General features: G+C 49.2%; 1 protein-coding gene across 1 annotated transcript in view; it reads right to left on the reverse strand.

Moving 5' to 3' along the window:
* Positions 1-19,243, reverse strand: part of bmpr1ba (bone morphogenetic protein receptor, type IBa) — a 150,708-nt gene that overhangs the window by 18,599 nt on the left and 112,866 nt on the right. The window contains exon 3 of the mRNA XM_071404227.1: positions 1,435-1,594. Coding sequence (XP_071260328.1) covers positions 1,435-1,594 — 160 coding nt within the window. The remainder of the gene's footprint in view (positions 1-1,434; positions 1,595-19,243) is intronic.

Below are 19,243 nucleotides of genomic sequence, written 5' to 3' on the forward strand. Positions count from 1 at the left end.
AAATCAATAAGCATAAAAATGATCATCAGTCATTTCTATTATGTCCAGCACAATGACTTCATGTACTTATTAATAATGTGTATTATCAACAGCTTCATCTAATTAATTAGTGATCGGGGCTAATTAGTCAAATGTTGTGAGTACCATTGTGTGTGTGTGTGTGTGTGTGTGTGTGTGTGTGTGTGTGTGTGTGTGTGTGTGTGTGTGTGTGTGTGTGTGTGTGTGTGTGTGTGTGTGTATACACGGTTTACTATACTTGTGATTATCAGAAGGCCTCACAAGAATAGTGAGCCAACAAAAATTCTGAGAAGTGATGACATTTTGCCGGTCCTCACTTGTAAAAAGTCTCCGGGGTTTAGGTTTAGGGGGAAAAGGGATTTTGAATGGGAATACATTTTTGGTCCCCACAAAGTCCTCACAGGAATAGTGTGAGTGAGTGTTTGTGTGTGTGCAGCTTTACTAACAGGTCACGTTCAGGGTTGTTATTGGAGTTAAATATTAGCCCAGACGACTTCTGTTTCATGACGTTAATGAAGAATTCATGTTATATTCAAAGTTGGCAAGAGACAGAGTAATTAGCCACTGATGTTATTATGTGTGACCGCTTGTGCGTTAAACTAATTAGCACAGCACATCAGGCAATAATATGCGAACGTCAGGGAATATTTGAGGGTTGAGTTGCTAAGGGAAAACACATCGACAGGGAACGTGTCAGCGAGCGTTTTCACTCCAAACAAACTGCATTAGGCAGAACAATACACATGAAACTGTTACATCATACTGTAAGTGTACTGCACTAAGGTGAAGTACTGAAACATTTTCTCTTCCATGGTTATCAATACAGCCTAAGGAGAGTATGAAAGTGGCCCATACTCACAAATTGTTTAGAAATGCTGGTCTGGGATCAGTTTTCCCTTTTAGATCATAATTAATAAGATTATATGGACAGAGAGAACCTGATCTGAGATCAGCACTGTGAATGTGGATGGGCCAGAGTGTTGGATCTACATGTGCAAGACGAGCATCAAATATATGCATAGGATATAGTGTGTGTGTGTGAGTATGGTTTTGCATTTGTGTGTGTGTTTGGTTTTACTATCCTTATGGGTACCAGAAGTCCTCACAAGGATAGTAAAACAAGGAATTCGGACAAGTGGGGACATTTCACCGGTCCCCACAAAGAAAAAGGCTATTTTAGGCTTAGGGGTTAGGCTTAGGGTTTACGTTTAGGAGTTAGGGAAAATATGATTTTGTAATGGGAATCAATTGTTTGGTCCCCACAAGGATATTACAATAAATGTGTGTGTGTGTCTGTGTGTGTGTGAGAGAGAGAGTACATTCATGAGTGCATGTGTGCGCATACATCCGTTTGTGTGTTTGTGTGTTTGTGTTTGTGTGTGTGTGTGTGTGTGTGTGTGTGTGTTGGGCCCACACCTGCAGGTGTTGTTGGTGGAGTCCTCAGGACAGTGGTGATAGCAGTAACACCAGAGCTGTCGCTGGGGCAGGGCTGGGGCTGTGTTCCCACTGGCGTCCTTTCCACTGTCCACCGCCACCTTCCCCAAAGTCCTCAGCAACATACTGTCCAGAACGTTAGCTATAAGGACAGGACACAGAGAGACAGAGGGTTAGACTTAGGATTCACAAGCAACAATCACACCTTCATTAGTTTTGTCACAAAAACAAGTCATTTTGGGGTTGGGGTTGGATGAGCTGGGGTTGGGATGGGATGGGGTTGGATGAGCTGGGGTTGGGATGGGTTGGGATGGGCTGGGATGGGCTGGGGTTGGGATGGGGTTGGGATGGGTTGGGCTGGGGTTGGGATGGGATGGGCTGGGGTTGGGATGGGGTTGGGATGGGCTGGGGTTGGGATGGGCTGGGGTTGGGATGGGTTGGGATGGGGTTGGATGAGCTGGGGTTGGGATGGGATGGGGTTGGGATGGGTTGGGATGGGGTTGGATGAGCTGGGGTTGGGATGGGATGGGGTTGGGTTGGGTTGGATGGGGTTGGGATGGGTTGGGATGGGGTTGGATGAGCTGGGGTTGGGCTGGGATTGGGATGGGTTGGGATGAGCTGGGGTTGGGATGGGGTTGGGATGGGTTGGGGTTGGGATGGGGTTGGGATGGGTTGGGGTTGGGATGGGTTGGGATGGGGTTGGATGAGCTGGGGTTGGGATGGGATGGGGTTGGGATGGGCTGGGGTTGGGTTGGGTTGGACGGGGTTGGATGAGCTGGGGTTGGGATGGGATGGGGTTGGGATGGGTTGGGGTTGGGATGAGCTGGGATGGGCTGGGGTTGGGCTGGGGTTGGGATGAGCTGGGGTTAGGATGGGGTTGGGATGGGTTGGGGTTGGGATGGGCTGGGGATGGGTTGGGGTTGGGATGGGCTGGGGTTGGTTTGGGGTTGGGATGAGCTGGGGTTGGGATGGGTTGGGGTTGGGGTTGGGGTTGGGATGGGCTGGGGTTGGGATGAGCTGGGGTTGGGATGGGGTTGGGATGGGATGGGTTGGGGTTGGGATGAGCTGGGGTTGGTTTGGGGCTGGGGTTGGGATGGGGTTGGGATGGGATGGGTTGGGATGGGCTGGGGTTGGGATGGGGTTGGGATGGGGTTGGGATGGGATGGGTTGGGGTTGGGATGGGCTGGGGTTGGGATGGGGTTGGGATGGGGTTGGGGTGGGATGGGTTGGGGTTGGGATGGTTTGGGGTTGGGATGGGCTGGGCTGGGGTTGGGATGGGTTGGGATGGGATGGGTTGGGATGGGTTGGGGTTGGGATGGGCTGGGGTTGGGATGGGCTGGGGTTGGGATGGGCTGGGGTTGGGATGGGTTGGGGTTGGGATGGGTTGGGATGGGTTGGGGTTGGGATGGTTTGGGGTTGGGATGGGCTGGGGTTGGGATGGGTTGGGATGGGTTGGGGTTGGGATGGGTTGGGGTTGGGATGGGTTGGGTTGGGATGGGTTGGGGTTGGGATGGGTTGGGGTTGGGGTTGGGATGGGTTGGGATGGGTTGGGATGGGTTGGGGTTGGGGTTGGGATGGGTTGGGGTTGGGATGGGTTGGGGTTGGGATGGGTTGGGGTTGGGGTTGGGGTTGGGATGGGTTGGGATGGGCTGGGGTTGGGATGGGTTGGGATGGGCTGGGGTTGGGATGGGGTTGGTATGGGCTGGGGTTGGGATGGGCTGGGGTTGGGATGGGGTTGGGATGGGATGGGCTCGGGTTGGGATGGGTTGGGGTTGGGATGGGTTGGGATGGGCTGGGGTTGGGATGAGCTGGGGTTGGGATGGGCTGGATTCAACATTTGTTTTTGTTTCTCATTGAATATAACGTTGTTGTACAAGTCAATAATAAACAGGTGTTCACAAAAAAAAGATAACATGGCAAAGTCTTGGAAATCATATTCCAAAATAGTTACATCCAAGTAGCCATTGTTGTACTATAGTCTCCAGCATGTCCTACACACACATCCCGTTTCAAAAGAGCACCTGTTTGACACATCAGGAGAAGAAAGTCCAAAGACGTAAGTGTTCTAAATAGTATCCTGTCCCATGCACCCTACTTTTAACAAGAGCCCTATGGACCCGGTTCAAAAGTAGTGCACACTATAGGGAATAAGGATGCCATTTGGGACGCAGCGAACTTTCATTCATACGTTAGGGGGTTTTCATTCATTCTGGCACACTCATTCAGACCAGATGCTTCACAGCTGCATCGTGGAGATCGTCCAACAAAAAAAAAAGTAAGTGTCCTTCCTTGTTACAATAAACACTAGCAGTCACACGATACCCACTCCAAAGATTGACTTCACACCGATCAAATCGTCCAATCTGTCAACAGCGGAAGAGCTTTCCAAGACAGAGTGGAAGACCATGGAACCAGGTAGCCAAAAGAATCAAATCAAATTCAAATCAAGTTTATTTTATATAGCCCTTCGTACATCAGCTAATATCTCGAAGTGCTGTACAGAAAACCATCCTAAAACCTCAAACAGCAAGCAATGCAGGTGTAGAAGCACGGTGGCTAGGAAAAACTCCCTAGAAAGGCCAAAACCTAGGAAGAAACCTAGAGAGGAACCAGGCTATGAGGGGTAGCCAGTCCTCTTCTGGCTGTGCCGGGTGGAGATTATAACAGAACATGGCCAAGATGTTCAAAATGTTCATAAATGACCAGCATGGTCAAATAATAATCAGGAATAAATGTCAGTTGGCTTTTCATAGCCGATCAATAAGAGTTGAAAACAGCAGGTCTGGGACAGGTAGCACGTCAGGTGGACGTCCTGGGACAGGTAGCACGTCCGGTGGACGTCCTGGGACAGGTAGCACGTCCGGTGGACGTCCTGGGACAGGTAGCACGTCCGGTGGACGTCCTGGGACAGGTAGCACGTCCGGTGGACGTCCTGGGACAGGTAGCACGTCCGGTGGACGTCCTGGGACAGGTAGCACGTCCGGTGGACGTCCTGGGACATTATCCTTATTATGTATAGACAATAGCTTTACAGAAAGCCTAGTCCCTTAACATGTATTCGACGTATACACTGAGTGTAAAAAACGTTAGGAACACCTTCCTAATATTGTGTTGCATCCCCAATCTGCCCACAGAATTGCCTCTTCTAGCCATGGACTCTACAAGGTGTCGAAAGCGTTCCACAGGGATGCTGGTCCATGTTGACTCCAATGCTTCCCACAGTTGTGTCAAGTTGGCTGGATGTCCTTTGGGTGGTGGACCATTCTTGATACACACGGGAAACTGTTAAGCGTGGAAAAACCCAGCAGCCTTGCAGTTCTTGACACAAACCGGTGCGCCTGCCTGGCACTTACTACCATACCCCGTTCAAAGGCACTTAAATCTTTTGTCTTATCCCTTCACCCTCTGAATGGCACACGTACACTATCCATGTCTCAATTGCCTTAAGCCTTAAAACTACTTCTTAAACAAGTCTCCTCTCCTTCATCTACACTGATTGAAGTGGATTTAACAAGTGACATCAATAAGGGATCATAGCTTTCACCTGGATTCACCTGGTCAGTAGTCTGGTATGTCATGGAAAGAGCAGGTGTTCCTAATGTTTTATCTACTCAGCGTATAAAAGACATGTGTGACTTTTGGGGACATTCATTACTTTTGCCAGTTGTCTTCTTGGGGCGGTTTCCTGGATACAGATTAAGCCTAAAAACCAGCCATATTACACCAGACATGTTAGATAATTTCAACATCGAGACTGTTCTAACAGTAGTCCTGGACTAAAAAGGGCTTTCAGTGGAGAATCAAAGATACTTTTTAGTTCAGGAAAATACTTAATCTGTGTCTGGGAAACCATCTATTTGTGTAGTAAAGCTAGGACTTTTAGTGGAGTTTACAGGACAGGATACTGACGAAGAGGAGGGGTTTACAGGACAGGATACTGAAGAAGAGGAGGGGTTTACAGGATACTGAAGAAGAGGAGGGGTTTACAGGATACTGAAGAGGGGTTTATAGGATAGTGAAGAAGAGGAGGGGTTTACAGGATACTCAAGAAGAGGATGGGTTTACAGGACATGATACTGAAGAAGAGGAGGGGTTTACAGGATAGTGAAGAAGAGGAGGGGTTTACAGGATACTGAAGAAGAGGAGGGGTTTACAGGACAGGATACTGAAGAAGAGGAGGGGTTTACAGGACAGGATACTGAAGAAGAGGAGGGGTTTACAGGACAGGATACTGAAGAAGAGGAGGGGTTTACAGGACAGGACACTGAAGAAGAGGAGGGGTTTACAGGATACTGAAGAAGAGGAGGGGTTTACAGGACAGGATACTGAAGAAGAGGAGGGATTTACAGGATACTGAAGAAGAGGAGGGGTTTACAGGATACTGAAGAAGAGGAGGGGTTTACAGGATACTGAAGAAGAGGAGGGGTTTACAGGACAGGATGTATATTTTCGGGGCTGTTAATCAAAGGCTGATGATTGGCACTCTTGGCTCTTCCGTCTTTGCCACCGCTCCTCTCATCAAAGAGCTTTGACACCTCATGATAATCCATTTTACCCCCCAAAACAAATAACATGTTTTGTTAAACGGCTAGTTCTCCCAAAATAACAAAATGACACACTGGTTTCCTTAGCCTGTAAAGCAGTCTATGAACAAGGTAAAACAGCAATTCATGCTTTATAAACAATGTCATTTTGGCATTTGGGTCAACTATCCCTTTGATGTTTCTCAGTCAAACCTGTAACAGGAGTAAGAACATTTCAAATGAACTCCGTAAATGATTAAATCCATAGTATTCTCTATTCCCCTAAAACAAGGGACATCTTGAAATTGTAGATCTTCATGCACAAGGACAAATTGAGGTGAACTGAAGTTGAGGAATTTGGAAAGATATCTCTTTCCTGGTAACTCTGTGTCACACTACTCCTTGCAGCCTGGTAGACACATGTATCATTGACGTTGTACTTCAGACCAATGAGGCCAATTCAATTCAATTATATTGTAATTAGGGGAAAGGTCAGCCATCGGTTTTGACGTCAAACAGCAGGGGAAGTGTGTATGTGGCGTGTTCTTGGTTTAAATGGGAAATCTGCAGTTGCAACATAGATTTTTGGGCTTAAAAATGAATCTTATGTACCCATTGATATACAGTATACCCATTGATTCTTGGAGATTCTAACTTATAATGGCCCGTGAGCTTAGTTCAACTGTCGTACCTCATCAGAACACAAAATATAAGCTGGTTCTACTTCAGTACCACAGGAGGTTGGTGGTACCTTAAATGGGGAGGACGGGCACGTGGTAATGGCTGGAGCGGAATAGGTGGAAAGGTATCAACAACATCAAACAGGTGGTTTCCATGGTTTCCATATGTTTGATGCCATTCCATTTACTCCGTTCCAGACATTATTATGAGCCGTCCTCCCTTCAACAGCCTCCACTGATCAGAACTCAAAATAAAAGCTTCATTGTTTTACTCCAATGTTTGAATACAGAGTAAATGTAAACAAACATTGATGAAACTATACTGTTGATGATGTCATTGATGGTCAGTCCTTGAATCCATAGCTCTGTCTATGAATTTGAGAGTGGTTACATTTCTCCAGTCTCATTCCCTCAGCTTTTTACTGAAACAGTGACGGGGAAAACTTTTTGTTATTGTTTCAACTGCTGATTGCTCCTTCAACCTGCCATTTAACACACGTCTGTTTAAAAGAGTGCACCGGAGGTGTGCCTTATAGGAGCACTCACTCACATAAACACTGGTCTAAGTCACAGAGATGGGATGATGGAAGGACGATGGAAGGACGATGGAAGGATGATGGAAGCTTGAATGTGATGATAAAACACGGTTTACTTTCTCACGTGAATCCTGAGGCTCCAGCTCCTTCCACTCCAAAACATAGATCCAATTCAAACAAAAACGTCAGCCATTTCAACTTTACTGCCACCGTCGTCCACGGAGAAGAATGGAGCTAGAGGTAGTGAGGTTGACTAAACCTGTCCTCTTATCAAACCTAATACCATGTCAAATATCCCTGAGGCCAGAGAGAAAGAGAGAGACAGACAGACACACACAGACAGACAGACAGACAGACAGACAGACAGACAGACAGAGAGACACAGACAGACAGACAGACAGACAGACAGACAGACAGACAGACAGACAGACAGACAGACAGACAGACAGACAGACAGACAGACAGACAGAGAGAGAGACACAGACAGACAGACAGAGAGAGACAGAGAGAAAGACAGACAGACAGACAGACAGACAGACAGACAGACAGACAGAGACAGGCTTTCAAAGGGCCACATAAACAAAGCTCAGGATATGTCCCAAATGGCACCCTATTCCCTTTATATTGCCCTGTGTTTATAGTGAACTACAATACTGCCCTGATCAAAAGAAGTGCACTATACAGGGAATAGGGTGCCATTTGGGACGCATGCTCTGATTTGGGTGCAGAGAGAAGTGCAGAGAGAGGTGCAGAGAGAGGTGAAGTGGCTGAATAAATGGGATTTGACAGAGCTGCAGGGAGCTCGTCTCAGTTCAGAACAGAGAGGAGAGAGTGCTGTGCACTGGTAAATTCCCCCCTTCCCTCCCTTCAACCTCCTCCATTGCTCCCCCTTCCCTCCTCCCCCCTTCCCTCCTCCTCCCCCTCCTGTCACTCCCCCTTCCCTCCTCCTCCTCCTCCTGTCACTCCCCCTTCCCTCTTCCTCCTCTGTCGCTCCCCCATTTCCTCCTCTGTAGCTCCCCGTTCCCTCATCCGTCACTCCCCCTTCCCTCCTCTGTCGCTCCCCTTCCCTCCTTCTGTCACCCCCCCCCCTTCCCTCCTCCGTCGCTCCCCTTCCCTCCTTCTCTGTCGCCCCCCTTCCCTGTCGACCCCCCTTCCCTCCTCTGTCACTCCCCTTTCCCTCCCGCCCTCCTCCTCAGTCGCTCCCCCTTCTCGTCACGCCATGTGAGCATTGTGTACAGTTATGTGAGGTGCCGCTGAGCTGTTGACAAAACAGCCCTGGTGCACCAGATTAATCCAACACCTGGGAGCTGTCAACTGTTCAGAGACAACCAGTGTGTGGTGCTGTTCAGAGACTCCCAGTGTGTGGTGCTGTTCAGAGACAACCAGTGTATGGTGCTGTTCAGAGACAACCAGTGTATGGTGCTGTTCAGAGACAACCAGGGTATGGTGCTGTTCAGAGACAACCAGGGTATGGTGCTGTTCAGAGACAACCAGTGTATGGTGCTGTTCAGAGACAACCAGTGTATGGTGCTGTTCAGAGACAACCAGTGTATGGTGCTGTTCAGAGACAACCAGGGTATGGTGCTGTTCAGAGACAACCAGTGTATGGTGCTGTTCAGAGACAACCAGGGTATGGTGCTGTTCAGAGACAACCAGTGTATGGTGCTGTTCAGAGACAACCAGTGTATGGTGCTGTTCAGAGACAACCAGTGTATGGTGCTGTTCAGAGACAACCAGGGTGTGTGGTGCTGTTCAGAGACAACCAGGGTGTGTGGTGCTGTTCAGAGACAACCAGTGTATGGTGCTGTTCAGAGACAACCAGGGTATGGTGCTGTTCAGAGACAACCAGTGTATGGTGCTGTTCAGAGACAACCAGTGTATGGTGCTGTTCAGAGACAACCAGTGTATGGTGCTGTTCAGAGACAACCAGGGTGTGTGGTGCTGTTCAGAGACAACCAGGGTGTGTGGTGCTGTTCAGAGACAACCAGGGTGTGTGGTGCTGTTCAGAGACAACCAGGGTGTGTGGTGCTGTTCAGAGACAACCAGGGTGTGTGGTGCATTCCCCCAGGGGCCCATGGGTAATAGATAGATATTGATAGAGTAGAGCCATTTGGAACACAGAGAGTTCATCCGCTGGGCTCTGCACCTCACCTAGCTGGTCGTGTGGAACGCCATGGGAGGACACCATTTACATTTCAAACAAAAGAACGTCGGAAAAGTCGTGTCAGAGCCAAGAAGGAATCAAGTGTACTATAACTCCAATGGAAACGGCTTTTGTTTTGGTCAGTTATGTGACCAGCGATCCCTAGTACCCTAGCTCCTTCTAACCTCTTCACAGGACAAGCTCTCCGCCACATCAGCAACTGTATAAACTTAGCCACCGGAGGAAAAACATGTTTGTGGCTGGTTGAGAGGGACGAGAGAGACTGGACAATGTAACGGACATTTTTAGAAGCCGAGTCTCTGGGGAGGGAATGTCTCTGTGTGTGTGTGTGTGTGTGTGTGTGTGTGTGTGTGTGTGTGTGTGTGGTCAGATGACCACGTGATAACAAAATAAAGCGGGAATATTTGACATGATAAAGCTGTAACCGACATACATGAAAGATTTTTTTTTATCCCCTTAGGAGTCTGAGTTTATCACTCTTCATGATATAGACTAGCTTTGATTAAGGGGGGGGGGGGGGTGTCATTAACCTCGTGTGTACAACCGCCAGGTCTTTTTAGTCTCTACAGAGAGACACGTCCATTCATCTTCTTCCCAGCATGTTTCTCTTTCCCGTCACCCTTCTCCATTTCTCTGGGTCTAAAACCATCCCCGTGCTGGATCATTTACATAAGCACGATTGATGGTGATGGTGGGCCTTGTATTTGCTATGACACATGATGCAGGGTGTGATCCTTAGCTTGGTGCTCATCGCGGGGCCATACCTCATTGACGGAGAACGTATAGGCAGGATACGGGGTGCTTTCAGCACCCAATTACCAAGCACCTAAAAGCCTGCTCTTTCAGCAGGCGCCACATTGTACAAACTACCAAAGAGAGGGGAGGGGGAAACAGGGGAAGAAAAGGGGAGTTGAGCGTGTAACTCTGACTCACAGCACAGGGTACAGAGACAGGCATCATTAGTTTAGCCCAGTCATGTCAAACAGGCCAAACAGAAAAGCTTTTCTTCACCAACTCCACATAAACACAATCCCCCCCCCCTTTCCACCTAGACGACGGGTAGAACGGTACCTCATTCCAGCGGATCGCTCCTTACTCTTTCCGTCCCTCTCCCCCGCTCATTTAGACTGTAGTATGTCTTGTGTGTGTTTGACAAGGTTCTCAGGGCAAAGAGAAGAGCGGGAACTGGTGTGAAATATTTTGTTTTTCTCCTCTTTGACTGGTCTTATCTTCATGCTGAAGCCTCCCTGAAACGTTGAGATGGGTTACAGCCTAGGCAGACAAGAATGTCCCTTTGAACAGACCACCTCAAAGTGTAGTGAAAGTACACTACTGATTCATGAGAAGATACAGTTGCAGTGACTGAACGAGACCCAACAGCAACTGAAATGCTCACATAGAGCGATAGCGTGCTCACACAGGGCTGAGGATTGAGGGTGGCGGTCTCTGTCATCAGTACTGGGCATTGTGTGGGTCATCATCAGTTGAGTCGGACATTGTCCCAGATATATGGAAAGATGCCCTGAGGGCTAACGGAAGTTCTACATCATTACTCTTCCCTCCCTTGACACCCCCTCCTCATCCAGCAGCCCCCTTTTCCCCCTCTTTCTTCCCTGTTATTTCTCTCTTTCCCCTGCCCCTTTGTATATCTTTCTCTCTCTCCTCACCCATTTCTCTCTCCCCCTCTCCCCTTTCTCTCTCCCCTTTCTCTCTCCCCCAACACCCCCTCCTCATCCAGTAGCCCCCTTTTCCCCCTCTTTCTTCCCTGTTATTTCTCTCTTTCCCCCGCCCCTTTGTATATCTTTCTCTCTCTCCTCACCCATTTCTCTCTCCCCCTCTCCCCTTTCTCTCTCCCCCTCTCCACTTTCTCTCTCCCCCAACACCCCCTCCTCATCCAGCAGCCCCCTTTTCCCCCTCTTTCTTCCCTGTTATTTCTCTCTTTCCCCCGCCCCTTTGTATATCTTCCCCCCCTTTCTCTCTCTCCTCACCCATTTCTCTCTCCCCTCTCCCCTTTCTCTCTCCCCAAACACCCCCTCCTCACCCAGCAGCCACCTTTTCCCCCCTTTCTTCCCTGTTATTTCTCTCTCCTCCCCCCTTTCTCTTTCCTCTTCTCCCCCCTTTTTCTCTTCCCCCCCTCCCCTTTCTCTCTCCTCCCCCCTCTCTCTCTCCCACCCCTCGCTCCCCCCCTTTCTCTCCCCTTTCTCATCCTCTCTCTCATAAAGTCATTGGGCTTTGTTTGTCCAGGCCGGTGGCGGCAGGTGAGGGTTCCCTGCACCCAGACAGCTGAGGAGGAGGAGAGGAGCCGACGTTCAGGGAGAGATGAGAGAGACCGTCGCTAACCTCTGACCCCTCCCATCAATCATCCCCCTGTCACCCATCTTACCAGACCCCACTCCCAGCACTGGTTGAGACAGGAACAGGTGACCACCAGGTAACTGGTCCACATCAAATGTCACACAAGGCCCATAAACATCAATCAGACAGAGAGAGAGAGAGGGAATGGGGGTGAGAAGGAGGAGGGAGAGGGAAGAAGAGGGGGATGAGAAAGAGAGAAAGTTAAAGAGAAAAATGGGGCCGAAAATGAGAGAGAAGAAACCACTTCAAAGAGTGAAGCTTCCTCTGAGACTAACGAGTTGCTCTAGGAGGCAGCATTCAGGGACGCTGAAAGCTTTAGCAACACATGTGTTAATACTGTAGGCATTCCTCAATGTATCACCCAGAAGAATGGGCACTATGTAACTACTATACAACTGCCAACCTTTTGACCAACAAACATGATGTTTTCCAGCCGAGGGAGCGATTGTGTAGCTTTGAATGACAGCAACTAAAGGGCGCCAGAACTTTGTGCTCATTCCAAAGCAGACGAGCCACTCGATGTTATTCTTTTGAGCCACGAGAAACACAAATCACACTAAATCCATAGAATAGTGTGAAAGGCATCCAGCTTGTCTCTTCATTATACCCCCCCCCCCTCTGTCATCTGGACTGCTCTTCACACTCACATCACACAGGAGAGTGAAGCTAGGCAAGACACCCACCTACACAACCTTTTATGGGCAAGCAGGACAGTCAGACACAGCCTGAAGAGTACAGCCTGCTAAAAGGTTGCCTGAACCAAACGTATTAGTGGCATATGAACCAAACGTATTAGTGGCATATGAACCAAACGTATTAGTGGCATATGAACCAAACGTATTAGTGGCATATGAACCAAACGTATTAGTGGCATATGAACCAAACGTATTAGTGGCATATGAACCAAACGTATTAGTGGCATATGAACCAAACGTATTAGTGGCATATGAACCAAACGTATTAGTGGCATATGAACCAAACGTATTAGTGGCATATGAACCAAACGTATTAGTGGCATATGAACCAAACGTATTAGTGGCATATGAACCAAACGTATTAGTGGCATATGAACCAAACGTATTAGTGGCATATGAACCAAACGTATTAGTGGCATATGAACCAAACGTATTAGTGGCATATGAAAGTCATAGGCATTTCAATGGAAAGTGTTGTCATTGCGTTTTGTCTACATGATACGACGGATGTTTAAAGAATCATTTGAAAGGCTACAGCCACTCGTAACTGGCAGAGAGATCAGTGAGGTGAGGAATCTATCTGCTGCTTTCTGTCACTGCTGAGAAAAGCCACTTGGGTCGGAAACAGAGCTAGCCTGGGCCCAGATCTGTTTGTGCGGTCACCCCAATGACCATAAGAGTTGGCAAGATCTGTGGAACAGGCTGAAACAGAAGCACCTCGCCAGAGGGAAATCCAAGACTCATATTATGTAAATTCTCAGATACTTAGTGATGTGAAATAATCCAGAAAGGAATCAGGGTATTCATAAAACAGAGTAAGACTGCTGAACTAGGATGGATTCACGTCCGTAGGGAGATCAAACCTGGACCTTTTTCTGACCACAAACTGGAGGTATACTACAACTCCTCTACCAACTCCTGAACTCTGAGTCGCTTCACAAACACGGCAGCACACAACAAATCCATCCACTTCAAATCAGCACAACACAACAAATCCAGCCACTTCAAATCAGCACAACACAACAAATCCATCCACCTAGAGGTAGTAAACTCCAGCCAAAATATCCCAGCTCTGGTGAATGACACAATAGATATTTAGGAATGTCAGGGTCCTCCCGAGGCAATCCAATGAGGACAATACTGGCATGGAGGATGACCTAAACATACAGAGAATAGCCAACGTAACCAGGAATAGAGCAACTAAAAAAAAAAAAATGCATATCCACTGAGCTTAGTGAAGGTTGCAAAATACTATACCGCTATCAGATACACAGCCATGAATGCACACACACACACACACACACACACACACACACACACACACACACACACACACACACACACCTTCCATAGCCAACCACTAACAGTAAGGCTTTACGCAACGCTAAGATACCATCAGACCAAACTGTCATGTCTACTATGGAGAAGGTATTTACTGTAGTAGCTGAAAGGAGCACTTTCACATACGGTCCCAAATGGCACCATATACCCTACCTAGAGGACCCAGGGCCCATATTCCCTACCTAGAGGACCCAGATTCACTACCTAGAGGACCCAGGGCCCACATTCCCTACCTAGAGGACCCAGGGCCCACATTCCCTACCTAGAGGACCCAGGGCCCACATTCCCTACCTAGAGGACCCAGAGCCCACATTCCCTACCTAGAGGACCCAGGGCCCACATTCCCTACCTAGAGGACCCAGGGCCCATATTCCCTACCTAGAGGACCCAGGGCCCACATTCCCTATCTAGAGGACCCAGGGCCCACATTCCCTACCTAGAGGACCCAGGGCCCATATTCCCTACCTAGAGGACCCAGGGCCCACATTCCCTATCTAGAGGACCCAGGGCCCATATTCCCTACCTAGAGGACCCAGGGCACATATTCCCTACCTAGAGGACCCAGGGCCCATTTTCCCTACCTAGAGGACCCAGGGCCCATATTCCCTACCTAGAGGACCCAGGGCCCATATTCCCTACCTAGAGGACCCAGGGCACATATTCCCTACCTAGAGGACACAGGGCCCACATTCCCTACCTAGAGGACCCAGGGCCCATATTCCCTACCTAGAGGACCCAGGGCCCACATTCCCTACCTAGAGGACCCAGGGCCCCCATTCCCTATCTAGAGGACCCAGGGCCCACATTCCCTATCTAGAGGACCCAGGGCCCACATTCCCTACCTAGAGGACCCAGGGCCCATTTTCCCTACCTAGAGGACCCAGGGCCCACATTCCCTACCTAGAGGACCCAGGGCCCACATTCCCTACCTAGAGGACCCAGGGCCCATTTTCCCTACCTAGAGGACCCAGGGCCCATATTCCCTACCTAGAGGACCCAGGGCACATATTCCCTATCTAGAGGACCCAGGGCCCACATTCCCTACCTAGAGGACCCAGGGCCCACATTCCCTACCTAGAGGACCCAGGGCCCATATTCCCTACCTAGAGGACCCAGGGCCCATTTTCCCTACCTAGAGGACCCAGGGCCCATATTCCCTACCTAGAGGACCCAGGGCACATATTCCCTATCTAGAGGACCCAGGGCCCACATTCCCTATCTAGAGGACCCAGGGCCCACATTCCCTACCTAGAGGACCCAGGGCCCACATTCCCTACTTAGAGGACCCAGGGCCCACATTCCCTACCTAGAGGACCCAGGGCCCACATTCCCTACCTAGAGGACCCAGGGCCCACATTCCATAGGGCGGTACCTAGCGGACCCATAGGGCCGTACCTAATTGACCAGGGCCCATAGGGCCGTACCTAGTTGACCAGGGCCCATAGGGCTGTTATCTAGTTGACCAGGGCCCATAAGGCCGTACCTAGTTGACCTGGGCCCATAGGGCCGTTATCTCCTTGACCAGGGCCCATAAGGCCGTACCTAGTTGACCAGGGCCCATAGGGCCGTACCTAGTTGACCAGGGCCCATAGGGCCGTATCTAGTTGACCAGGGCCCATAAGGCCGTTATCTCCTTGACCAGGGCCCATAGGGCCGTATCTAGTTGACCTGGGCCCATAGGGCCGTTATCTCCTTGACCAGGGCCCATAAGGCCGTACCTAGCTGACCGGGCCGTACCTACTTGACCAGGGTCCATAGGGCCGTTATCTCCTTGACCAGGGCCCATAGGGCTGTTATCTCCTTGACCAGGGCCCATAGGGCCGTATCTAGTTGACCAGGGCCCATAGGGCCGTATCTAGTTGACCAGGGCCCATAGGGCTGTTATCTAGTTGACCAGGGCCCATAGGGCCGTACCTAGTTGACCAGGGCCCATAGGGCCGTACCTAGTTGACCAGGGCCCATAGGGCTGTTATCTAGTTGACCAGGGCCCATAGGGCCGTATCTAGTTGACCAGGGCCCATAGGGCTGTTATCTAGTTGACCAGGGCCCATAGGGCCGTTATCTAGTTGACCAGGGCCCATAGGGCCGTACCTAGTTGACCAGGGCCCATAGGGCCGTATCTAGTTGACCAGGGCCCATAGGGCCGTATCTAGTTGACCAGGGCCCATAGGGCCGTACCTAGTTGACCAGGGCCCATAGGGCCGTACCTAGTTGACCAGGGCCCATAGGGCTGTTATCTAGTTGACCAGGGCCCATAGGGCCGTATCTAGTTGACCAGGGCCCATAAGGCCGTTATCTCCTTGACCAGGGCCCATAGGGCCGTATCTAGTTGACCTGGGCCCATAGGGCCGTACCTAGTTGACCAGGGCCCATAGGGCTGTTATCTAGTTGACCAGGGCCCATAGGGCCGTATCTAGTTGACCTGGGCCCATAGGGCCGTTATCTCCTTGACCAGGGCCCATAAGGCCGTACCTAGCTGACCGGGCCGTACCTACTTGACCAGGGTCCATAGGGCCGTTATCTCCTTGACCAGGGCCCATAGGGCCGTATCTAGTTGACCAGGGCCCATAGGGCCGTATCTAGTTGACCAGGGCCCATAGGGCCGTATCTAGTTGACCAGGGCCCATAGGGCTGTTATCTAGTTGACCAGGGCCCATAGGGCCGTACCTAGTTGACCAGGGCCCATAGGGCCGTACCTAGTTGACCAGGGCCCATAGGGCTGTTATCTAGTTGACCAGGGCCCATAGGGCCGTATCTAGTTGACCAGGGCCCATAGGGCTGTTATCTAGTTGACCAGGGCCCATAGGGCTGTTATCTAGTTGACCAGGGCCCATAGGGCCGTACCTAGTTGACCAGGGCCCATAGGGCCGTATCTAGTTGACCAGGGCCCATAGGGCCGTATCTAGTTGACCAGGGCCCATAGGGCCGTACCTAGTTGACCAGGGCCCATAGGGCCGTACCTAGTTGACCAGGGCCCATAGGGCTGTTATCTAGTTGACCAGGGCCCATAGGGCCGTATCTAGTTGACCAGGGCCCATAAGGCCGTTATCTCCTTGACCAGGGCCCATAGGGCCGTATCTAGTTGACCTGGGCCCATAGGGCCGTACCTAGTTGACCAGGGCCCATAGGGCTGTTATCTAGTTGACCAGGGCCCATAGGGCCGTATCTAGTTGACCTGGGCCCATAGGGCCGTTATCTCCTTGACCAGGGCCCATAAGGCCGTACCTAGCTGACCGGGCCGTACCTACTTGACCAGGGTCCATAGGGCCGTTATCTCCTTGACCAGGGCCCATAGGGCTGTTATCTCCTTGACCAGGGCCCATAGGGCCGTATCTAGTTGACCAGGGCCCATAGGGCCGTATCTAGTTGACCAGGGCCCATAGGGCCGTATCTAGTTGACCAGGGCCCATAGGGCCGTATCTAGTTGACCTGGGCCCATAGGGCCGTATCTAGTTGACCTGGGCCCATAGGGCCGTATCTAGTTGACCAGGGCCCATAGGGCCGTATCTAGTTGACCAGGGCCCATAGGGCCATACCTACTTGACCAGGACCCTCCCTGAAAAGAAGCTAATTTCCCCCCCAAAATGTTTTATGAATACAAAGAGTATACAGGTCTCTCACACACACACACACACACACACACACACACACACACACACACACACACACACACACACACACACACACACACACACACACACACACACACACACACACACACACACACACACACACACACACACACACACACACACACACACACACCTGATGAAACAATCTAAAAAGGAAACTAAAACACATTCTAAGGATAATAAACAATCTTTAACCCCATTTTGCGTTGAAAATGAAGCGACACAAGAAACGCCCACATCATCTCTCCAAAGCTCTCTCAAATAAACAGTGTCGGGACAGCTGTTCTGTCTCCTGACAACCCGTTCCTGAAGGTTTTAAACATGTTCATTTTCTTCCCCGAGCTGTTTCAAGGTCCCACTTCAAGCACCAATTCACTGCATTGGAAACACCAAATAAACACTCCAGCTTCAAATAAACCTTGGAAAAACTCTTTGTCGAGGACAGATAGAGACAAAGACAAGAAAGGAGAAGTTATGTCTCCCTAGTCATTCGCCATTTAGCAGATGCTTTTTATCCAAAGCTTTTATGAGTCTCTCGTAACTGATCCAAAATGGTGGTTTGGATCGTTATGAGAAGACAATAACAAGACATAAGGATGTTCTTGACCAATGAATGAATGACAAATCAGTGTAAAATAAGGTCAGGGGTGAAGTTTCCCCTAGTTACAGATCTAGGATCAGCTTCCCCTCCCAAATACCAACCTTCACTATTATAGAGCCCCACAGTGGAGGTGTCATACATGGAAATGGTTCCAATCGTTTTCCCACCATTTATTTTTCCCATAGGGGATTTTAGAGACACTTTAAATAAGGGCTGTGTTTCGTGTAAGCTTGCCCTAGCGTGACTTTGTGATAACCATGTAAATCTCTTGCGGACAAGGTGACTGTTATCAATTTAGTCGGATCTATTTATTCTCAGATTCGAAAAATGCTAATTAGCATCAAAGTAAACATCATGCAAGACTACAAATCCCTGCAAGCTCCTGCTCGTCACCTCTAGCTGGCACCTTTGCTAAAAGGTACATTTAAAGAAATGTAGACAATTTATTCATTGCTACATTTAGCTAACATTAGATTAATCCAGCCAGAGATTCTTACCTTTACATCGATTCGGCAGTCTCGTCCAGATCATCATGGCATTTGTAGTTCTTTATGATAGCCACATTAGCAGACATTTTAGCATTTCATTTGTTGGGGGTAAATACAGGTGAATATATTGATACAAGTAATCTTGTCCGAGAGAGATTTGCATGGTTATCAAAACGGCACACCAGGGTAAGCCTAGACGAAACACAGTCCTTACGTTAAGTGTTTCTAAAATCTCCTATGGGAAAAATGAATGGTGGAAAAACAATTGGAACCCTTTCTCTGTTTGACCGCTAGGTTTTATGGGTATTATGACTCATACTGTGGTACGCTATAGGGGAAAACGTAAAACTGTCCCAGGAACACCATCTAGGGGCAACTTCACTCTATCATAAGGCATTATACCTGACAGCTGGAAGGCAAGTGTTATCTGAAACGTTAACTCCATGACCAAGACCAGGGGTAAAATATGAAAAAAACATTTACATTACATTCAAAAATAAATCATGAATATTACTAACAGGTTAAACAAAGGTATCATTGGAATACATTTAGAGGGTGTAATACAATATTATTAATTGTATCTTTATTTAACTAGGCAAGTCAGTTAAGAACAAATTCTCATTTTCAATGACGGCCTAGGAACAATGGGTTAACTGCCTTGTTCAGGGACAGAACGACAGATTTGTACCTTGTCAGCTCAAGGATTCGATCTTGCAACCTTTCGGTTACTAGTCCAACGCTCTAACCACTAGGCTACCTGCCATCCCCCCATTAAA

The sequence above is a fragment of the Salvelinus alpinus genome, chromosome 5 (assembly GCF_045679555.1).
Source record: "Salvelinus alpinus chromosome 5, SLU_Salpinus.1, whole genome shotgun sequence".
NCBI classification, from domain to species: domain Eukaryota; kingdom Metazoa; phylum Chordata; class Actinopteri; order Salmoniformes; family Salmonidae; genus Salvelinus; species Salvelinus alpinus.